This window comes from Enoplosus armatus, chromosome 18 (genome assembly GCF_043641665.1).
Source record: "Enoplosus armatus isolate fEnoArm2 chromosome 18, fEnoArm2.hap1, whole genome shotgun sequence".
In the NCBI taxonomy this organism is placed as follows: Eukaryota; Metazoa; Chordata; class Actinopteri; order Centrarchiformes; family Enoplosidae; genus Enoplosus; species Enoplosus armatus.
The window spans coordinates 3,836,144-3,854,452 of NC_092197.1; the positions used below are offsets into that span (position 1 = coordinate 3,836,144).

Genomic DNA, 18,309 nt, shown 5'->3' on the forward strand with positions numbered 1-18,309 from the left:
ATATCCAATATTCCTCACTTTCTGTTTTCTAATCTATCAGCAGTAACATTAGAGATACGGTGCAGAAAAGAAAAAAGAAGCATTAGGAGATCTCGGAAATGAATGACAACATAATGACATTACACTAAACATTTTGACAGCCCGGAGGACTGTTTGAGGGCAAGTGCCAGCACATCCGATCCTGGGAAGGTTCAAACAACACCAGCCTGATTGGCAGTCTGTCTAAAACACTCTCCGTCCTGCGCAGGGAGTCCTCTTCACACAGATATTCATAACCCTTGAATGCAGGTTATCGAAGCAGCGAGTGTCAGGAGTTGACATTTCTCAATCAAAGATGGGTGTGGGATACGAATATCCCTGTCTGAAATGTTTTGTTGGTGCCTCTCGGTAACACAAATACCTTCCGCCTCTCTTCCCCACTCACTTCCTTCTCTCTCTCTCTCGGTTGTTCCTTGATTCAGACGGGAATCTGTATGTGCTATTTGGTTTAGCAGAGGTGTTCCTTTAGTAACAGTCCAAAACTGAGTTTCCCTGCTGTCCTCTTTGCGTGTCCTCCTCCTCACCATAGCTTAGCTAGCACACCTGGTCATCAGTGTTCATGCTGTTATGGTTCATCATTATTTGATCTGCTGTGGACCTGACCTACCCAAGTTTAGTGAATTCTGAGTCCCGCTCTTCTCTGCTGCAGCCAATAGTGGCGGTCCTGGGGGAATGGACCTTGCTGATTTCCTCAAGGGCACTGGCCAGAGAGTCCAGGTCCCCCGAGTCCTGGTGCTGGACTTCCCACAGACTCAGAATCACTGATGATGGGCTCTCCTGACATGCAAAGTAGCACAGGTTCCTACAGGCCAGGGAAAACGGAATATTACATTAGAGTAGATCACACGGCAAGGTGTAAATGCTGAGAACAAATGAGAGCCGGTTAATAGTTCAGTAATGAAGTGATTGCCCTGCACTGATTATAATAAGAAGGCCATTGGAAAGACATTTTAAAGGGGTACTCCAGTGATTTAGTATTGCACTTCCATACACTCGGGGACTCATAGCAGACAGATTAAAAAAGAGAATGTGCAAAATCAAAGCAGCAGAGGTAGAGACTCAAACTCCAAAACCACTGGATCCCACATTTCCCAGAATACAACTCAATATTTAGACCTTTCCTGCTTTCTTAGTGCTGACTGTCTGTTCATCATCAGGTACTGTTTTCACAGGCGCAGTAGTGGCCTTCTCCTCACGATGAGTAAACTGAACTTCATGCGTAAAAAAGCCCCTTTAAGCCTCAGTGTGGACTCATTTTGAGTAGTATTCTATAGTATGTGGGTTGTTGCCTTTCTTGTATACGTAGGAGATCTTTTCTGAATTTCCAGCTTACTTGTTTTCATAGTCTAAGAAAAAATCATTTAATAAACTTGTTTTACTCCATGACTTGCTATACAGAATGAGAATGAGCAATATTTGGATTTAAATTGGAAATGCCTTTAAAAAAAATCTTGATCTGACCATCAGTCAGTCAGTAATAGCCAGCAAAGAGTAAGTAAACTGGTTTGTCTTCAGGGTACAGTACGCTTACAGTTTGTATTGTGAACACATGGTTAACTGCAGAAAACAAGCTCCGAGCAAGATTTCATTTACACTGATTTTCTTCCTCTGCGGTTGATATAACATCCATCCAACAGAGTGCACTGTTTCATTACAGTGAGATTTCTTTTGATGCCTCCTCCCCTCTTTTCCTTTCCCACTTTCCCTCCTTGGAACGACGCCGTCCCCACACATTCAGGGAAATAATTGCAAAAACTCAGCTTAACTAGGTAGAGACATTCCCATTACATGCTTCTTGGTGTGTTCGACTGGGCTGAAAAAGAACTCTGAAATCCTTTCCCGTTCCTCAGTCATAGATGTTTGTTTTCGGACTCGGTTAAGTGAAATTCCTTAATCACATAGTTTCTGTCACAGTTTCTTAGTTAACTTTTCCCTCTCATGTTTCTCCAACTGGCAAGTAAGAGAGGATACTCAATACTCTTTCCCTCAAGAGCTTGATGGAGCTGACTGCACAGATCTAAGAGTCTTCACGGCTGTAAGCACTTGATTATTGACTTCTTCTGATGCACAAATAGCGATCACCCCATACCAAACAACTAAAATCCTCCACAGCCTACGCAAATACTGACCTGACACAACCTCAGCAGGGGTTGAAGGAGCACATGCAGAGTTGCTGCTAATGAAGAGTGCTAACATGAACACATTTTCTTGCCAGAGGCTAACCTGTCAGCGGTCTGAGACCTTACTTCAGATTTCTGCAAAACACGGCATCTTCTCTCAGTTATTCTGCCTGTGCTGAAGTTGGCCCTTACTCTCCTCTCCTTCTCTCTCTCTCTGCATGTGTTTCTAGATCTATAATGAAATCAGCAGTGTGGCGTGTTACTGAAGGCTGGTTGGTGATGGAAGATTAGGGTTGACACGGTGCCGAAATTCCAGATTAAAAATAGTATTCAAAGCAGGACAGCGTTTACATAGTGGAGAGACCAGAACATGCAGCCTTTCTGCTTTCTAGTCATTATTCTGCAATAACACCTGAACAAAACCAACTGATTCATATATCTGAGCTTGTGTAACACATAGATGACTCAGCAAAGGGTAAATAACAACTGCATACAATAAAGAACGAGAATGAAATGTGTGCCATAACTCATACCTGTCAATGTGGAGCTTTTGAGCCAAGAGCTGCCAGTCCTTCCCCTTGGCATTAGCGGTGTCAAAGGTGGCGCTGATCCGCTGACGGATGGACAGGGGGATTTTAAAGGCCCTTGACCCTGTCTGAGAGGTGATGGTACAGTCGGACTGAGTGAAAAAGGGAACCACTCCCTTCTCATTCTTGTAGCAAGAAAGAAAAGAGGGAGGTGTCAGGGTGATCTTAATGCTGAAAACCTCAATATGAAGACAAGGACATGGACTTATCAAGACAATTTGCAATCTATACATGAAAAGCTCCCTGAGAGGCTCATTAAGCAAGCTCTTAAATCAAATCAAGAGTTATTCGGTGTAATAAAAGAACCTATTAAGAATCCGCATGACCGCCCACGCACCGAGCACACGCTGCCTGTTTCTACGAGTGCCGCTCACCTCGACCACAGACGTGTAGACCTGGAGTATCTGCTCCTCGCCTTTCACCTGTCGGACGCTGATCTTGCAGGAGAGCTGAGACGAGGAGTGGCTGTATCGCTCCAGAGAGAAGGCACACTGCAGGGGACGCTGGTTACTGGCCCACACCTGAGAAAAGGAGAACTCCTGCAGGGCGAGGGAGAGACGGAGGGCGGACAGGGAGAACGATGAAAGGATTAGGCAGAGGAGACAACAAACTCATTAAATCCCTGCTAAAGACATTCATTATGTGAATCCTGCTTTGCCACCCACTTTGCCGTTTACATGATTAATTAAGAACCGAATGAGTGGCCTCTTTAGCCAATCAATGATATTACCTTACAGTTTACCCATCAGAAAGAACACCAACATTTAGAGCCCATGGGAAAATGTTAACATCTATACGGAGTCATTAGTGGGAAGATGTTCTAAATTAGATGTTATTTTACTTACTGTTGCCTGGGAGAAATAATTAAGTTACTTTATATTACTTTTGCATTTCACCCTACAGCGTGGCTAGTCTTACATGCAATCATTTGATAAATATTGCAGATCTAAGCTCACATTATTAGCAGAAATAGTTTATGTACTGACATAAAATCATCTTCTGAAGATTGTTTTAGTAAACATGCAGCCCACAGCATTCAATTCAGACTGTCAGACTGTCAAAGCCGTATTTACCATTTTGTTGGCTTGTTATGCTCTCTTTTCACATTCTGATACTCCTAATATGCCTTGAATATGCTTGTAAATGCCAATCCATTAGATCAGGAACAAACGTGACGTAACGTGATGGAATTAGGACAGACATGCCTTAATTTACCCAGCTTGCACTGCACTTCACACAAAAAGTGGCAGCTGAAAAAAAACGTAAGTAGCAGACCTTTGGAGTGAGTGAATGGTATGTAAGAGGCCAATTTTGACTTCCATTTCTAACTACTGTGTGACCCAGACAGTGGCGCAGTGAGAACAGGTCAAAATCACTGTTTTACGGATGAATCATCCTCTCTTCACATCCATCAGACAGGAGGATGGCTACTTGTAAAAGCCTCCTTTAGGCAAGAGCAGTGTCTAAATGAAAGCATACAGTCATCTTGCCTGTAGGACCCTCACATAGTGGCTCTTCCCTCTCCAAGAAAACCTTGTTGGCATTCTGGTGGCACTATGGTGGGCTAATTCTGCTAATAGGATGTCACTGGTGGGATAAACATCACAGGGCAGGGCAGAACATGCAGCATGTAGACCCCTAGGAAGATAACTATGAGATGTGTGTGTGTGTGTGTGTGTGTGTGTGCCTGCCTGGCAGTCATAATTAATTTTGTATGGGTGTGTGTGAGGGTGAGATAGCTGGCCTGAGTGATCTCCTGCTGTGCCCTTGCTGCTGTCCTTTGGCTTTGATGTGACCAAGTAAGAAAAAGGGAAACTGGCGGAGGAGAGAGTTCTAATGGAGGAACAGAGGATGCTGAGGAGATGAAGGTGCACAGCTTCCTTCCAGATCTGTGACCAAGCTCGGTTTGAATCAGAACTCAGATGCACATTCAGTAAACCTGCTCGCTGCTTTGCATTCCTTCACACTAAATGACACAAACTCACAGTTTCCTACCTGGCAGGTGGTGAAAGGCTTGATGCTCCAGAGTAACTGTGGGACGTCCTGGATGGACACCTGGAGGCTGAAAGTGTTCCCCCGGAACAGCATCATTTTAGGCTCCTCCAGCAGGCGCCCACCCCTGCTGCGCTCTCCCACTGCCACCTCCTGATAAGGGAAGGTGTGGGTGGTTTTTTTTCGTTGGGGATGTAGAGAAAAAAAGGTAGACATTTTATATGGCTGATAAACTCAGTGTTCCAAGCCAGGAGTTGGGTACAACACACGGCTTTTCATGTTCAATAAAATGTTTCTTTTAATTGATAATTCACAAGAATCTAAAATAATATACCCTCACACAGGAAATGCACACAAACCAATTGGAGCCTCATTTAAGACATTTTTCAAACAAAGATGAATCAGTTTTGAGAAAAGAAAACAGCAGATCAATCGACAATGAAAATAATCGTTAACTGCAGCCCTAATTTTGCAACTTCAGTGGCTGTATATGAACCACATCTTCCGAACGGAAAAAATGGGAAAGAAATGTAGAGAAACGGAAGTCTCGCTCGGAAATCTCACGGGAGGTGAGTTGTTTCTGGATGAACAAAACGGTCTTTCCATAATGTTGTCAGACACTTTTAGTGGACGTGCTTTTCGTGGGTACAGTTGCCTGCAAGGATTATGTTGCAGTCAATGTAGCCTGTTTGCAGCAGTAAAAATAGGTCCCAGGTTTAAAAAATTCCCATCAATGTTCAAAGTAAGATAAAAAAAAAACTAATGCAAACACACACAGCTTTAAGTAATTGTTTTTATTTATGTGTGCGCTGCTTGTGCACCCCGGAAGCCTCAACCTTTATCTGTCGGTGCTCTTTGCAACTTTGGAGAAACGCTGTGAAGATCATAACGTAAAAAAAAACAACAACTCTAAATGAATAAAAAGCAGAGTGGTGCACTGTGCATTTTTAAGCTTTCAAAATGCATCCAGAGTGATTGGCCCCCAAGAGCCACTGCTGCTCACAAACTGGATCAAACCGACAGACTGCATGAGTGACAAACCCACACGGCTCGAGCCTGAAACTCAGATAAAGAGAGCAGCCATAGCTGTTAGTCAAACATATTGGTTCTACACAAAGACGAGACACAAACAGAAGAAATCAAAAGTATTCTGTCAATACATATATACTTTTTTACTTTACTTGTTTTTTGCGTCCTGTAATTTTTCCTGATCTATGGAGAACAATAACATCCGTGCGCATGTGTTTACATTTTCTGTATCTTGGGCAGCGGGGAGTAGTGAGGATGTGAATACAGTGTGCATGCTGCTTATCCACCCGGTCACACGGCACACAGAGAGGGGAAATGCAAAGCATACAGGCTGTCTTGAACATGATCAATCCCTGCTTCAGGCTCACAGGGGAAATTAATTGTCGTATGAAGCACATACAAAAGCAAAAAGAACAAATGAACAAATAACCATGTCTGACTGATGGAGAGGTGGAGTGAATTGGCTCTTGGCACCTACATCCAATTTCTCTTTGTTCACATGCGATTCTACCTCTTGAATGGAGCCAAAAGTGAAGCGGGGCCAGTGGCTACACAGGACAACTATCAGCACTGCTTCAGAGAAGCTGTGTTTTTAATTAAGATAGGAAAGAGGTGAGCTTGTGTTTTTTTTTTTTTTTGAGCGAGGCCGCAATGCAAGGACAAGGGCCAGCTTTTCACAAATCACCACCCGAAAGCTTCGTCTGAGACTGTGTGCCATTTTAACGTGTTCAAATACTTGTCATGTGGAATGCAATGGTGAAACACATTTAATTAACAGAGAGCAAATTAAATTACGCAAAGAAAGGGCAGAGAAGCAACCTTGGAGCATCTGTTGTCTTTGTAATTAAAAGTCCCTCTTTGTCTCCTAGTCATCAAGCATCTCCCAGTGGCAATGTTACTGAACAGGCAGATCTTCAGTGGAGCACAAAAAAAAAAAACTCAGACAGCAAAAAACCCACCAGACGCATCGACCAAATGCTGGCAATTTAAATTTCTTATACCACATACAGATCGTATATTTGAATGGTGTTGGAGGCTCTGTGGAAGGCTGGTCTGTCCACCACTCTAGTATCTCAACAACGGTTGAAAAGATTGCCACGAAATGTGTAACAGCTGGAGATCCTCCGACTCTTTCCTCTGGTGCCACTATGACGTTGACATTTGCGGTTTTGAGGGAAATGTCTGGACAACTATTGGATGGATTGCCATTTGGTACAGCTCAGGACATTGATGAGCCCTTAATTTTTAATCTGGCACCATCATCGGGTTCTTTCAATTTGGCTTTTGACCAAATGCCCACAAAACGAATGACGCTGCCGTTTGCCTAAGCTGTGCTTCGTTGTTAGTGCTAATTGGCAAACGTTACGCATGCTAACAACCCAAGCTACGATGGTGACAACAGTAAACATTACCTGCAAACAAGCAGAGCCTTACAGAGCCGAGGAAAACAAAGTAGGACTTTTCTTTTGTGCCCTTTTCTCCTGTCGTACACAACAGTATGCTTCATGTATACAGGTCAAAGTAAAGGAAAAACGTTTTGAAATTTGACAAATGTAATGTCATTACTTTGAATCATCCCTGGTTCTTCATTGTTTCATTCCATATCCTCCCTCTTCCCTCATACCTGAAATGCATGGGGCGTGTCGTCCACACAGTAGACCCTGAGGGTGAAGCCCAGAGAGTTGCTGGTATCCGGACTACCAAACACAGCCAACCTCAGCCGCTTGGCTGCCTCCTGGTTCAGCGGCTCCCCCACCAGGGCGTAGCGGCCCGGATGCTCCAGCAGCACATGGCACCTCTGGGCCTCCAGCAGACAGTAGCAGGACGTGCTCTCCTCGTCCACGGACATCACTTCCTTTGGAGGGAAGATACATCGGGAGAGACCAGATTTAGTTCTGGTGCATTAAGCACATACGTATTCTGAGCCGATAATAGTTCACTTTAAGGTTAATCATAAGAGCAGCTCAATATTGGTCGTGCTGATGATTTTTGGTTTTTGGTTTTGAGGATTCAGCACCCGGCTATACACAGTGGAGCTGAGCATGCTGATTCATGATGATTAACATTTCAATTACTGCCAAGAATTTGTTTGCAGAGGGAGAACGAGGCTTTAACTTAACCATCAAACTGAAAGCTGAACTCCTGTCAGCTGCAAACATGGTGGTTTGAGCAAAGGTCTATCATTCTGTCTATTAGCTTATTTCCTGTAGACAAACAGACACAAAGAAAAAACTCAGCCCTGAGAGGCATAACTCCAGCATTTTAAATATAGTGACTGCATTGTTATTAAGGATATTATCAAGACACCTCAGAGACAGTCAACTGGAAACTTTGCCTCATACACAGACTCAGGATCAGGGACTGTGCAAACCTGAACGAGGGCCAAATGAATAATCACACATCTCACTTAACAGATGGGATACAGTAACACTGACAAAACGGATTAGCGGGGTGCAGTTGTAGCCGATGGCCGATTGCTCCTCATCTCGTGCTCAATCCTCCCTAAATCACCTTTGAAACATAACTGTGACCCACAGGTCCCCTCTGCATATGGCCTGGCTGAGGCATATAAAGCAACGCCGGGTAATTTAGTGGCCCACAGATTCCTAAACCTGCCCCATTAGCGCTGCAGCAGACATGAAGGATCTTCATGACATAGCTCATCCCCGCCAGGCAGCCGGGGAGAAATGATGGAGTCAAACTCTAGCAGTACAAAAGTGCAAGCTTTAATGGGAATGGCACTGAGAGGCAGACGGACCGAGAGGGAAGGGAAGGGAAAAAGACAGAGGGGGAGAAAGACCTCCATCTCCCATTATATCACTAATTCCAGAGATTAGGTTTTGAGTGAGCGTCCTTCCTAAGATAAAGGACTCATTATTTCACTGTGACAGAGACGGGTCACGGCGTTACATTTTCCTGGAGAACATCTCCTCTTCTTTCTCTGAACCCGTCTGCATCTTCCTGTCGCTCTCTCCCTTTTCCCCGCTGCTTCTCTCTGCTATTCTTTTCCTCTCTGATGGCATATAGTTCACATCAGTGATGGCTCTTTTGATAGCTCCCTTTTGTGCCACACAGCTGCTAGCAAATTACGTCTGTGTAAATGTCACGCGGAGTGAAAGGACCGGGCCGGGAGAGAGGCACAGGCGCTTCAAGGTCAGGCAAACTCGGTGGCTCCGGGGGTCACTCTGCCTCGATGAGGTCCCCAAAGCTTTTTGATGAGGTTAGTTAAACATTAAAAGAGCATCTTAGATATGTCTACTCTGCCGAAAAGGTGCGAGAAGATGGATAGAAGGGTGTTTGGATTGAAGTCAGATGTCTGAACAAGTCTCTGTGACGCTGTGAAGTAGCTCTACAGGGCAGAGTTGAAGGACTTCTCAGAGGTGTTACTTTACTGAAAGAGCTGGATGTGAGAGAAAATCTCTTTGCAGCAATCCCAGAGATAACACTGTTTGTATTTATAGCAATAAAGTCTTAAATCTTTTAAAGCACACCAGCCACTTTTTATCTGTTTCTGACCTCACATTGAAGCATCACACTGGATTAGGTGCATTAACCTTTTTAGCAGTTTTTTATCCAAATTAAATTAAAATCTAATTTTCAACCGCTAAATAATTAGTTCAGGGACGTCATTTCAAGAAGAACTTTCTTTTGTTGAACCTTTTTATTTCTTTATTTTCGTCATTATACTGTATGTCTCTGCTTTATCTCTCTCACTCGCTGTTGTTCCCAAATGGTTATTTGATTAAGATGAAAATAATAATGTTAAAGTAGCGTAGTATAGAGTTCAAATGACACTCACTGGCAGTCATAATGGTCCCAAATAATAATTATTTTCAAGAATAATTGAGATGATACATATTCCCTCATGCCTTTATCTAGAGTAAATTAAAATGCAACACTTATTAAACTTACAACACAGTTGTACCGTGCAGAATTACAACGATATAATCGAACCATAACAGACGTTTTTATATTTCAGATACAGTTTTTCATTATAATAAATAACAAAAACAAACAGAAGTCATGTGCTGTATATACAAACATATTTGTCTTCTTTTCCTCCTTGTTATGGAAATTGAGCTTGTTGTGTTCAGATTTTATGAACAGCTGCAATGCAGAATTCACAGATTCATGAAAGAGTAATGCTTTAAAATACCATTATCATTACACTGGAAAAGAAATGAATGTTTCGGTGACTAATAGACATCATTTGCATTTGGTCTGACATTTCTTTTGGATGTATGACAGCATGAGGTAGAGCTTGAAAGGCTGAATTTTATGCAGAATGACGAATCTGAGCTGGCAACCCTGAAATCGGCTCCGTGCTCGCATGACTACACTGCAGGATGAAAATTTTCATCAAAGTAAGTTTGTAGCAGTTTTATCAGTTCGTATTGATATTCTGGGTGCTGGTGAAAGTTGTGTGTTCGCACTTGTTAACATTCTGCATCGATGTTACAGCAGAGAATCTGGACCTGATGATTACAGCTGAAGTTTAGCAGAAATCGCTCACCTCCCACTTGTTGTCCTGCATTTGTCTCTTTAGCCGAATGGTCCAATTATCAGCAGCGACCTCCGCACAATGGGCTATGGTCAAGGCTATGGGACAGGACAGGTCAAGGCCTGGTGGGCCGTATGTGACTGCAGGGCTCAAAAAGATCTCTGGCCCGTCCTCCGACACAGTGCTGCACACACAGAGGCACAGGAAAGGCACATATTACAAAACATAACAGCAAATCTCATGCTATCACAAACATTTATGGTAAAATGTTTTCTCTGCATTTTAAAACGGCAAAACATCACTGAGTTTTAAGACAGCATGAAAATAAAGACACACAACAAACATCCCTCCTAATGAATCACTGCTTAAATAAGATACGGAAGCAGAGCGTGACCCCTTGCCTATGAACAAAGTAAATTCAGATCCTTGGACACTCATAATGAATCAATCCCTGACTAGCTGACACACAGACACACAGATAGAGGAAGATTAAAGCACCAAGACTAATGGACAGTGGGGCTGGAGAGGACAGGCTTTAGCACACAGCGTGTAAGCTTCGTGGGTCGATGGAGCTTATGAAGCCTGCTCTGGGCAGCCTGGTGACAGATTAGCTGTGCCAAGCTGCTCTTGGTCAGGGGCCCAATCTTGGCTGGAAGCCCCGAAGACTGAGAGCAATCAATGGGACCACCATCAGTCATGCAGTTGGCCCGGCTGGACACCTCACATATACAGGACACAATATTGGTGCTGTTGTCACTGGAGCAGCGTGGATATTTCTCAGCATCATTAATACAACTGCAGTGGGGACAAACCCTGACATGCAGGCACAGATGCATCACTAACGTGTCAAGAGTGTGTTGGCTCACACATGTATGCACACAAATATGGGAAACACCAACAAAGTGAGAAGGAGTTAGACATTTAAAGTCTAATTTTTATAGGTTACACTTCTCACACATAAGCACTGAACCACCCGACTACATATATAACCAAGTCAATAGCCGTGTCCCAATATACTACATACTAATGCATACTAACTAGTGCATTGTGTATACTGGTAATATGGAGCATTGAATTGGGACACTGGTCGTTGGTAGTCAACGTGGGGTTACTTTCCTGTTTTACTTGGGTAGTTTTCAACAAGTTTTCTAGTAGTTTCCATCCCTGCAACAGGGAAGGTATGTATGGCTGAGATTGTTTGGTTCCAGTTTCTGCTGCCGAGCACTGTGGGAAACTTTCTTCTACGTTATGCTGTTACCAATCAACACTAAAAAATTAAATGAGGTTACGATCCGCTGTCTAAAAATAAAATCATACATCCAGACAGCAGCGTGGCCCTGCAGCTGCACTTTTGTGCTAATCAGCCCCAGGCTCAGAGGAAACCAAGGTTACCTGCTGTTGAGACTATGGTAATTAGCCAGATTGCCTGTGAGCAAAGATTAAAGATGGTTATTTAGCATCTCTGATTGTGGTTATGAGAACAAAGAATATCACTCCAGGATGATAGCTAAAGTGTAGATAGCAGATTGGGGTTATTAGTTAAATCTACGTAGTCTCATATATGCAGTACACACAACACACCTCTTTCACTTCTTCACATAATAGCATCCGGCGTAACATTCATTGTTTTTTTTTTCCTGCACAGACCACAATTATAGATAACAATGTGACAGTGCCTCATTAGTGTTGGACGGTCTGTCTTCACAGAAGTATGGAATCAGAGTTTAACACAATTACAGCCATAAAAGCCAGTTTCATTACTGCGTTAATGTTTTTATCAAAAGAGTCGGTTCACCCAAGCTGAACAAACAAACGAACAAACAAACTAAGCTCTTGTGGTATCTAACCATGCAGATTGTCAATGGAGGTGAATGGAATTTCTCCCTCTAGAGCCACATTTCTTCCCTCAATAAAAGCTTCAGTGAAGTGTAGGCATACATAAGATGATTTTTGTCAAACAACAATATTGCTTTTCTAACTTATGCTGCTTAAAGCTGCACTAATCAATATTTTTATGTGAATAATGGGTCTAATGACTACCCGTTATGTTAAAGGTCTTGATTGTAGTGACCCCCCCCCCCCACCGAACATTGGTCAGCTCAAACAAAAAGCACGACATCAAAAACAACCACCAACCAACATTTTAAAAGGGAGCCTGATCTGACGCAGGTATGACTGACAGTGCAGAGTAATAGGTGCCGCCCTGCAAAGAATGCTCAAAAAGAGAGGATGTTACCACTCAACTCCTTCACTCAAACTTGTGCGAGTCACATCATATCAGGCGTATTTTGTCACACAATATGATTCTGCCCGTGGACTAGCCACTGTCCCCTGCTGAGCTGAAGAAGATCGCACACAAAACAACCTTGTGAAGCCCAGAGGATGAACGAAAACTCCTGCGAACACCTGAAACCGAGCCAGAGCTGATCGATTCCTATTCTTCGCCGAGGAAAGCGTCGTCTTATGTAGATGGCCGAGGTTTGAATGGAAAGAAAGGATCCAATTTCTCCTCTGGACTCTGTGGCTGTCAGAAGATAGGCTTTGACTGACAGCTCAGCGGTGCACAGCTCCTGCAGCTTCTTAAACGACAGCCAGAGAAGTAAACAGCATCAGGCTTATCAGAGCAAAGCAGGAGCCTGGAGGGCAGCAGCTTGGCTGAACTGGAGAGACTTTAGTCAGGGGAGCGTAAAACCAGCCCACTAACTGAGCCTTGAGCCACAACCTATAAATGACCTTTGATCTGTATCTTCACCCAGATGACCCTCGGCACTTAATGGGTGGGTGGAGGTGAGGTGAGATGACGGATGAATGTCAGATGCGACTAAATGTCACTTTTGATTCTCCCGGGGATGTAGAAATTGAATTTCATTGAGAAGCACAGGCGGTTAGCTGTTAGTGTTGTTAAGGCGATATCTCGCTAGCAGACCTGCTGACACATTGATACTGTCTGCTATAAATCAAGAACATGCCCAAAAACTGACTTCGGGTTGTCAGATAGCTTTTGAGGCTCTGTTGCAAAGAAGTCAAAGGCATTAGACTCCTTTTCAAACGGCTCTTATCTGTCTTGCCATTTTGTCCAGACGCAATAGCTTTGTGAAAAATCTTGACTGCAAAGTTACAGAAATACTGTCGAGTCCTGCTGGCAGGCAATAGTTATCTAAACTTTGTAGCCTATCACGTCCCACCGAAACCAAATACCAAATCAATATCACCCATCATCATGACTCCCCAATTTTCACCACTCTAACCACGATGGAAAGAGACGTCGCCACAGTTATGTCTACAAACACAAAACAGGCTACCAGAGTCATGAAGTGTACTGTCCTCCGCTGAGACAGTGGCTTAAGGCAGTAATGCAATCTGTCTACAGCTGCCAATGTATTTGTGACACATCATGTCCTCCCCTGTAGTGTCTGCAAGATGAGCAAGGACCACATGCTGGGTGGGAGTCTGCCTGCGTCCCTATGTGTACAGTACATGTGACTGTGTGCTCTCCGTATGAGAGTGTTTCTGTGCATGTTTGTGGAGCATGATCTGCAGAGAGAGAGAGGGGGATACGACGTGGCAGCGATAGGGATGAGAGATGAGGTGCGACGGGCTGAAAGATTAAAAGAGAGCAGCCTAAGAAGCAGACTGCTCCGCCTCAGTGAGAGTCCCTCACCTGCTGTCCTCCTGGTTGATGATCATGTACATTTCCCAGGAAGTGTCTTCTGCGATCCCCCCATGAGGCACCAACAGACTGATACCTGCAGAGAAGGAGGCACGCAAAAAAAAAAACTGATCTGCACACAGCCTGACATGCGCACACACCTGCTGACCGGCTGTCAGGTCTCTTTACTAAAGGTGACAGCCAGAGAGGTGATGGCCCCGGAAAAAAGGTGACGGAAGCAAGTCCCGAAGGCCTTGTGAATCAATGCTGCCAGCAGTCTCTTTGTCACAAACACACACACACACACACACACACACACACACACACACACAGACTGTCTATTTCTTTCACAGAAACACTCATACACAATATTCTGCTGTACGATTAACACTGCCAATCTACACGCAGTAGATAAAGCGCCTCAAGGGACAGGATGATGAATGTAGGCCACGAGAAAGAGCGGCCTGAATGATGACAGGTTTACATTACATTTTCTTCATAGTGTACAATATGTTCTTTAAAATGTTAAAGCTGAGATCCATAATGCTTTTTAAATCAAAGTATCTACTGAAACACAAAAGCTTCTGCATTTACGATGGTTAGAAAAACTTTCCACAGGCTGACAAACTGTCAGGACGTTAAAAATGCCAATGCTGTCTAACTTCATCAATTCAGTAAACAATATATTCATGTTCATGTTACTTGGGATCGATGACATTTCCACATTTTCGCTGCAGACTAACACTGACAAGGTCAAACAAATCCAAAATGCTAGACGCCCTGTATCAGCTTTGTTGTTTTTGTTGTTGTGTGGAAAGTTACAGATTTCAGCTTCTCTGTGATCTCCAGTTTTGTGTTGAAGGAATTTCAGTTTACACACGGGAACGTATCGAATGAAATTTCCCCGCAGTGGGCTCACCTGTGTTAGGTACCACCAGCCTCCCTCCAGCATGACCAAACACTGCAGTTGCTTTGTGGAGAGGCCTGCTGGGAGTCAAAGAGACATGTGGGGGGAAGAGGTTTTTGCCTCTTCTGCCCAGCGTCGTCCCCACTGCAACCCCTCTGAAGTCTGGAGCCAGGCCCCTTGGAAATGTCTGAGGGTGGGACATGACATGGTACTCTGCCCTCTCTGCCACCCCTACAGATACAATGAAAGAACTGTGACTTTTTTTTGCAGTTAAACAAACTCAGATCATAAACATTAGACTGAGAGAAAAGACAGGAATATGGTTTTTCACCTTCAACAGCAATGTAGACACAGCAAACAGCAAGGAAATGGCTCTTTTGAAGATTAAAAAGTTAAATACAGTATGGTGAAAACCAAACACTCTCTAATTGACCGTTCACTAAACGCCTCCCAAAACAGCCGTTATCCAATCATAGCGTAGCAGCCGAAACTAGGCTCGGCAAGTCTGTCAAGCTTTGGATTTCTTCACAAGTTGAAGCAGCGTGCACGGGGCTGTAGTGAGAGTGATACTCTGCATGTAAAGAGTGTGGAGCGTCTGTCGGACACGCCGCTTTATAGCCTCAGTCTTTCAGCACGATATCATGCACTGTATGTCGCCATCAATTGCATATTTCAGACTCCTTTTACGGAATTCTCAGTTTAAAACGATTCAGCTGGAGACAGCGTTTTTCAACCTGCTCACGGAGCTAACGTTAGCTACATTGGCTATTTAGCTACAGCTGATAAATTCTACCAGCAACAGTTTTCATTTCAGCCAGAAGAAAAACGGATGGAAAGCTAGAAATGAGAAACCTGCTTTTGTCTAAAATCAAGGACCAATTGTTTAAAAAATTACCATGAATGGTAAATCTGCATTGGTGCCGTGCAGGAACGGAAAGCTTAACAGGCGTCGCAACAGTAACTAAGGGGGACGTGGTCAATTCAGGATGCCCCTAAAAGGTGATGATGTTTTTTCTTTGTATGACAGCTTTCTTAGAGATTGCCTTATGGATTTTCCTTCAGACTGCAGCAGCAGGACTGTACACTACTCTGTAATCTCTTGCCTTTCCAAAAGTAGCGGTCTACCACAGACATGGCCTTTCAAGACAGTTCTGTTTTCTGACCTTTGACCTTGAGATCAGGCAAAGGGTCAAGGAGAGAGCGCTCGGCCATCAGCTCCTTGTCGATGGAGTCCTGAAAACACATGGGGCTGGTGTAGGTACGCGACACCGTCAGATCAGGCTGCATGGATGAATTAATAAGCAGGGGGTTTGCTGAAAAACAAAAAAAGCGATTAGACATCTTTAAGCAACAATTACATTACAGTGACACTGACACCATCAACAACAATAAAAACCTAAAGGGCATGTCATGACAATTAGTTTTTATCTACCTGTGGCTCTTGCTATAATATCATCACCATGGAAACAGCAATGGCACACACCTTACCGTACCAATGTCTTAATTAAAAGTGACAAATGGCAAATAACAACGGCTGGGGAGTAGTAATATGCTTTAATTTGATGTCACATTTCTGTGACAATAACCTGAAATATTGCCATTATTAACAAGGTTTATTATGAACATATTAATTACATTATTAATAATATATTTTTCATTACATTTCCAACTTCAGGGGGTACGGGTCCCATACTGTAGCCGTATATATATATATATATATATATATATATTTATATATGTGTTTGTAGTGGAATTAAAACACACACTCATAGTATTTTGTGGATCAATCAAGAAACTCAGAGCAGAGAAAGTTATTATAGATAAGATAAATGTGTTTACTGTAAGGTGAAATTATTTTGTGATTAATGACTCATTGACAGCTGTTTCAGCAAGCATGAAATGACAACGGAAGACGCGGCTAAATAAACAGCGTGGTTTCTCTTAATGAGCAGAGAAATCTACATTGCCAATTTGTTTAGCTGGGAATTAGGTGAGCTGTTGTCACGGTGACTCATGTTCAAGGATGTGATTGCAAAAAAGTAGTGAAATGAAATGATTTCTGTGTAACTGCTGTAGCAGGCTGCAACATATAAGGAGGGGAGGACATGTTGGACTTTATGGAGGTTTGGCTGTTTTAGCTCCCCTATTAAGCGGAACAGGGACCAAGATTAAAGCTTTCCCTGACTCCTGCTGTGTTATCAAAATGAACTTTATTATGCCCTGCTGAGAGCTGTTGCTGTGGCGACCCATAATGCCAGCCTTGTAAAAAATATGCCTCAATCTGTGGGGCGAAACACACCACGCTTCTGAGCTCTGATGTTTCTGTGTTTGGAGACACGAGACCACAAAGGCTTCAATCGGGAGCCGCGTGAAGAAAACACGAAAACACTAATAAATTACATTTTTAATTTTGGAATCATGAATAATTAACTGAAATGTCGTTGTATGTAAGATAATACCAAAGCAGGCGATGATGCCACAAACTGACTCACTACCCTCTTGTTCAACATTTTGCTTAAGTTATGGCACTAAAGAAGGTCTAAGTAATAATAGATAAGAGTTAAATTGTACATTTGTTTAGAGCTCAAAATGTGCTTGTTACCATAACTTTTCAGTGAACGTTTATCGCTTGGGGCACACTGATGTTTGCAATAAAGCAATAAATGCATGGTGTGCTTTATAGATTACATTCACTGTGTTATTATTGGACATTTGGTGCACAACAGCACAGACAGCAAGAATCTCCAGAAGGCTCAAGTAAACAAACTGAAAAATTAAATAGAGCCATTTTGGCCCCTAAAGGATTTTAATAATTGATGTAGTTATATCATACTACAAAGAAATGTATGCATAATTCATATATGCAAATATGTATATAGACATATCAATACAAAACTGTATGACTTGCTTGCATGTTCTGTAGTTTAGATGACATACAATGACATTAATATGTGAGTACATTTACAGTATTTGAATGAAAATAAAGTGTAATAGAATCACAACCGCATCTTCACCCCTCACCCCTCTAAAATTAACTCTTACTCCATTCAGCATCAGCAGTGAGTGTTTGCGTGTGTGTGTTATATATATTTTCGCTCATCTATATAGACAAGCTGACAAATCCGACCTGTGCCTGATCTCCCTTCTTAATTCGTGCGTAGTTCTTCTGTTTGGAGGGGAATGACACTTCATTTATATTATAATGTCATCTCACTGTATCACCAGGCAAAACTCCAGACTTAATTAGATTTTTGACAGATTTTTAGAGTCTTTTGAATCATTTTCTTCAGATTTTTAGGGTTTTTTGAATCATAAAAATAATTGAAATGGAATTGCAGTCATAAATCTACATTTCATTTTGCTGCTTTATAAAAATGAAATCTATCAAATCCTCATATTTTTGACTACGATCACCAGATTGATACACTAATAACATACCCGATATAGAAAATAACTAAAAAAAATAAGTTTATAGTTTCAGCAAA

The 18,309-nt window shown here is 42.7% G+C and overlaps 1 protein-coding gene across 1 annotated transcript in view; it reads right to left on the reverse strand.

Moving 5' to 3' along the window:
• Positions 1–642: 642 nt before the first annotated feature.
• LOC139300969 (netrin receptor UNC5D-like) overlaps positions 643–18,309 on the reverse strand; it is a 132,486-nt gene continuing 114,819 nt past the window's right edge. Inside the window, exons 10-18 of the mRNA XM_070924188.1 lie at positions 15,988–16,137; positions 14,837–15,055; positions 13,930–14,014; positions 10,281–10,452; positions 7,392–7,622; positions 4,742–4,891; positions 3,121–3,285; positions 2,693–2,871; positions 643–841 (exon numbers count right to left, since the gene is read on the reverse strand). Coding sequence (XP_070780289.1) covers positions 643–841; positions 2,693–2,871; positions 3,121–3,285; positions 4,742–4,891; positions 7,392–7,622; positions 10,281–10,452; positions 13,930–14,014; positions 14,837–15,055; positions 15,988–16,137 — 1,550 coding nt within the window. The remainder of the gene's footprint in view (positions 842–2,692; positions 2,872–3,120; positions 3,286–4,741; positions 4,892–7,391; positions 7,623–10,280; positions 10,453–13,929; positions 14,015–14,836; positions 15,056–15,987; positions 16,138–18,309) is intronic.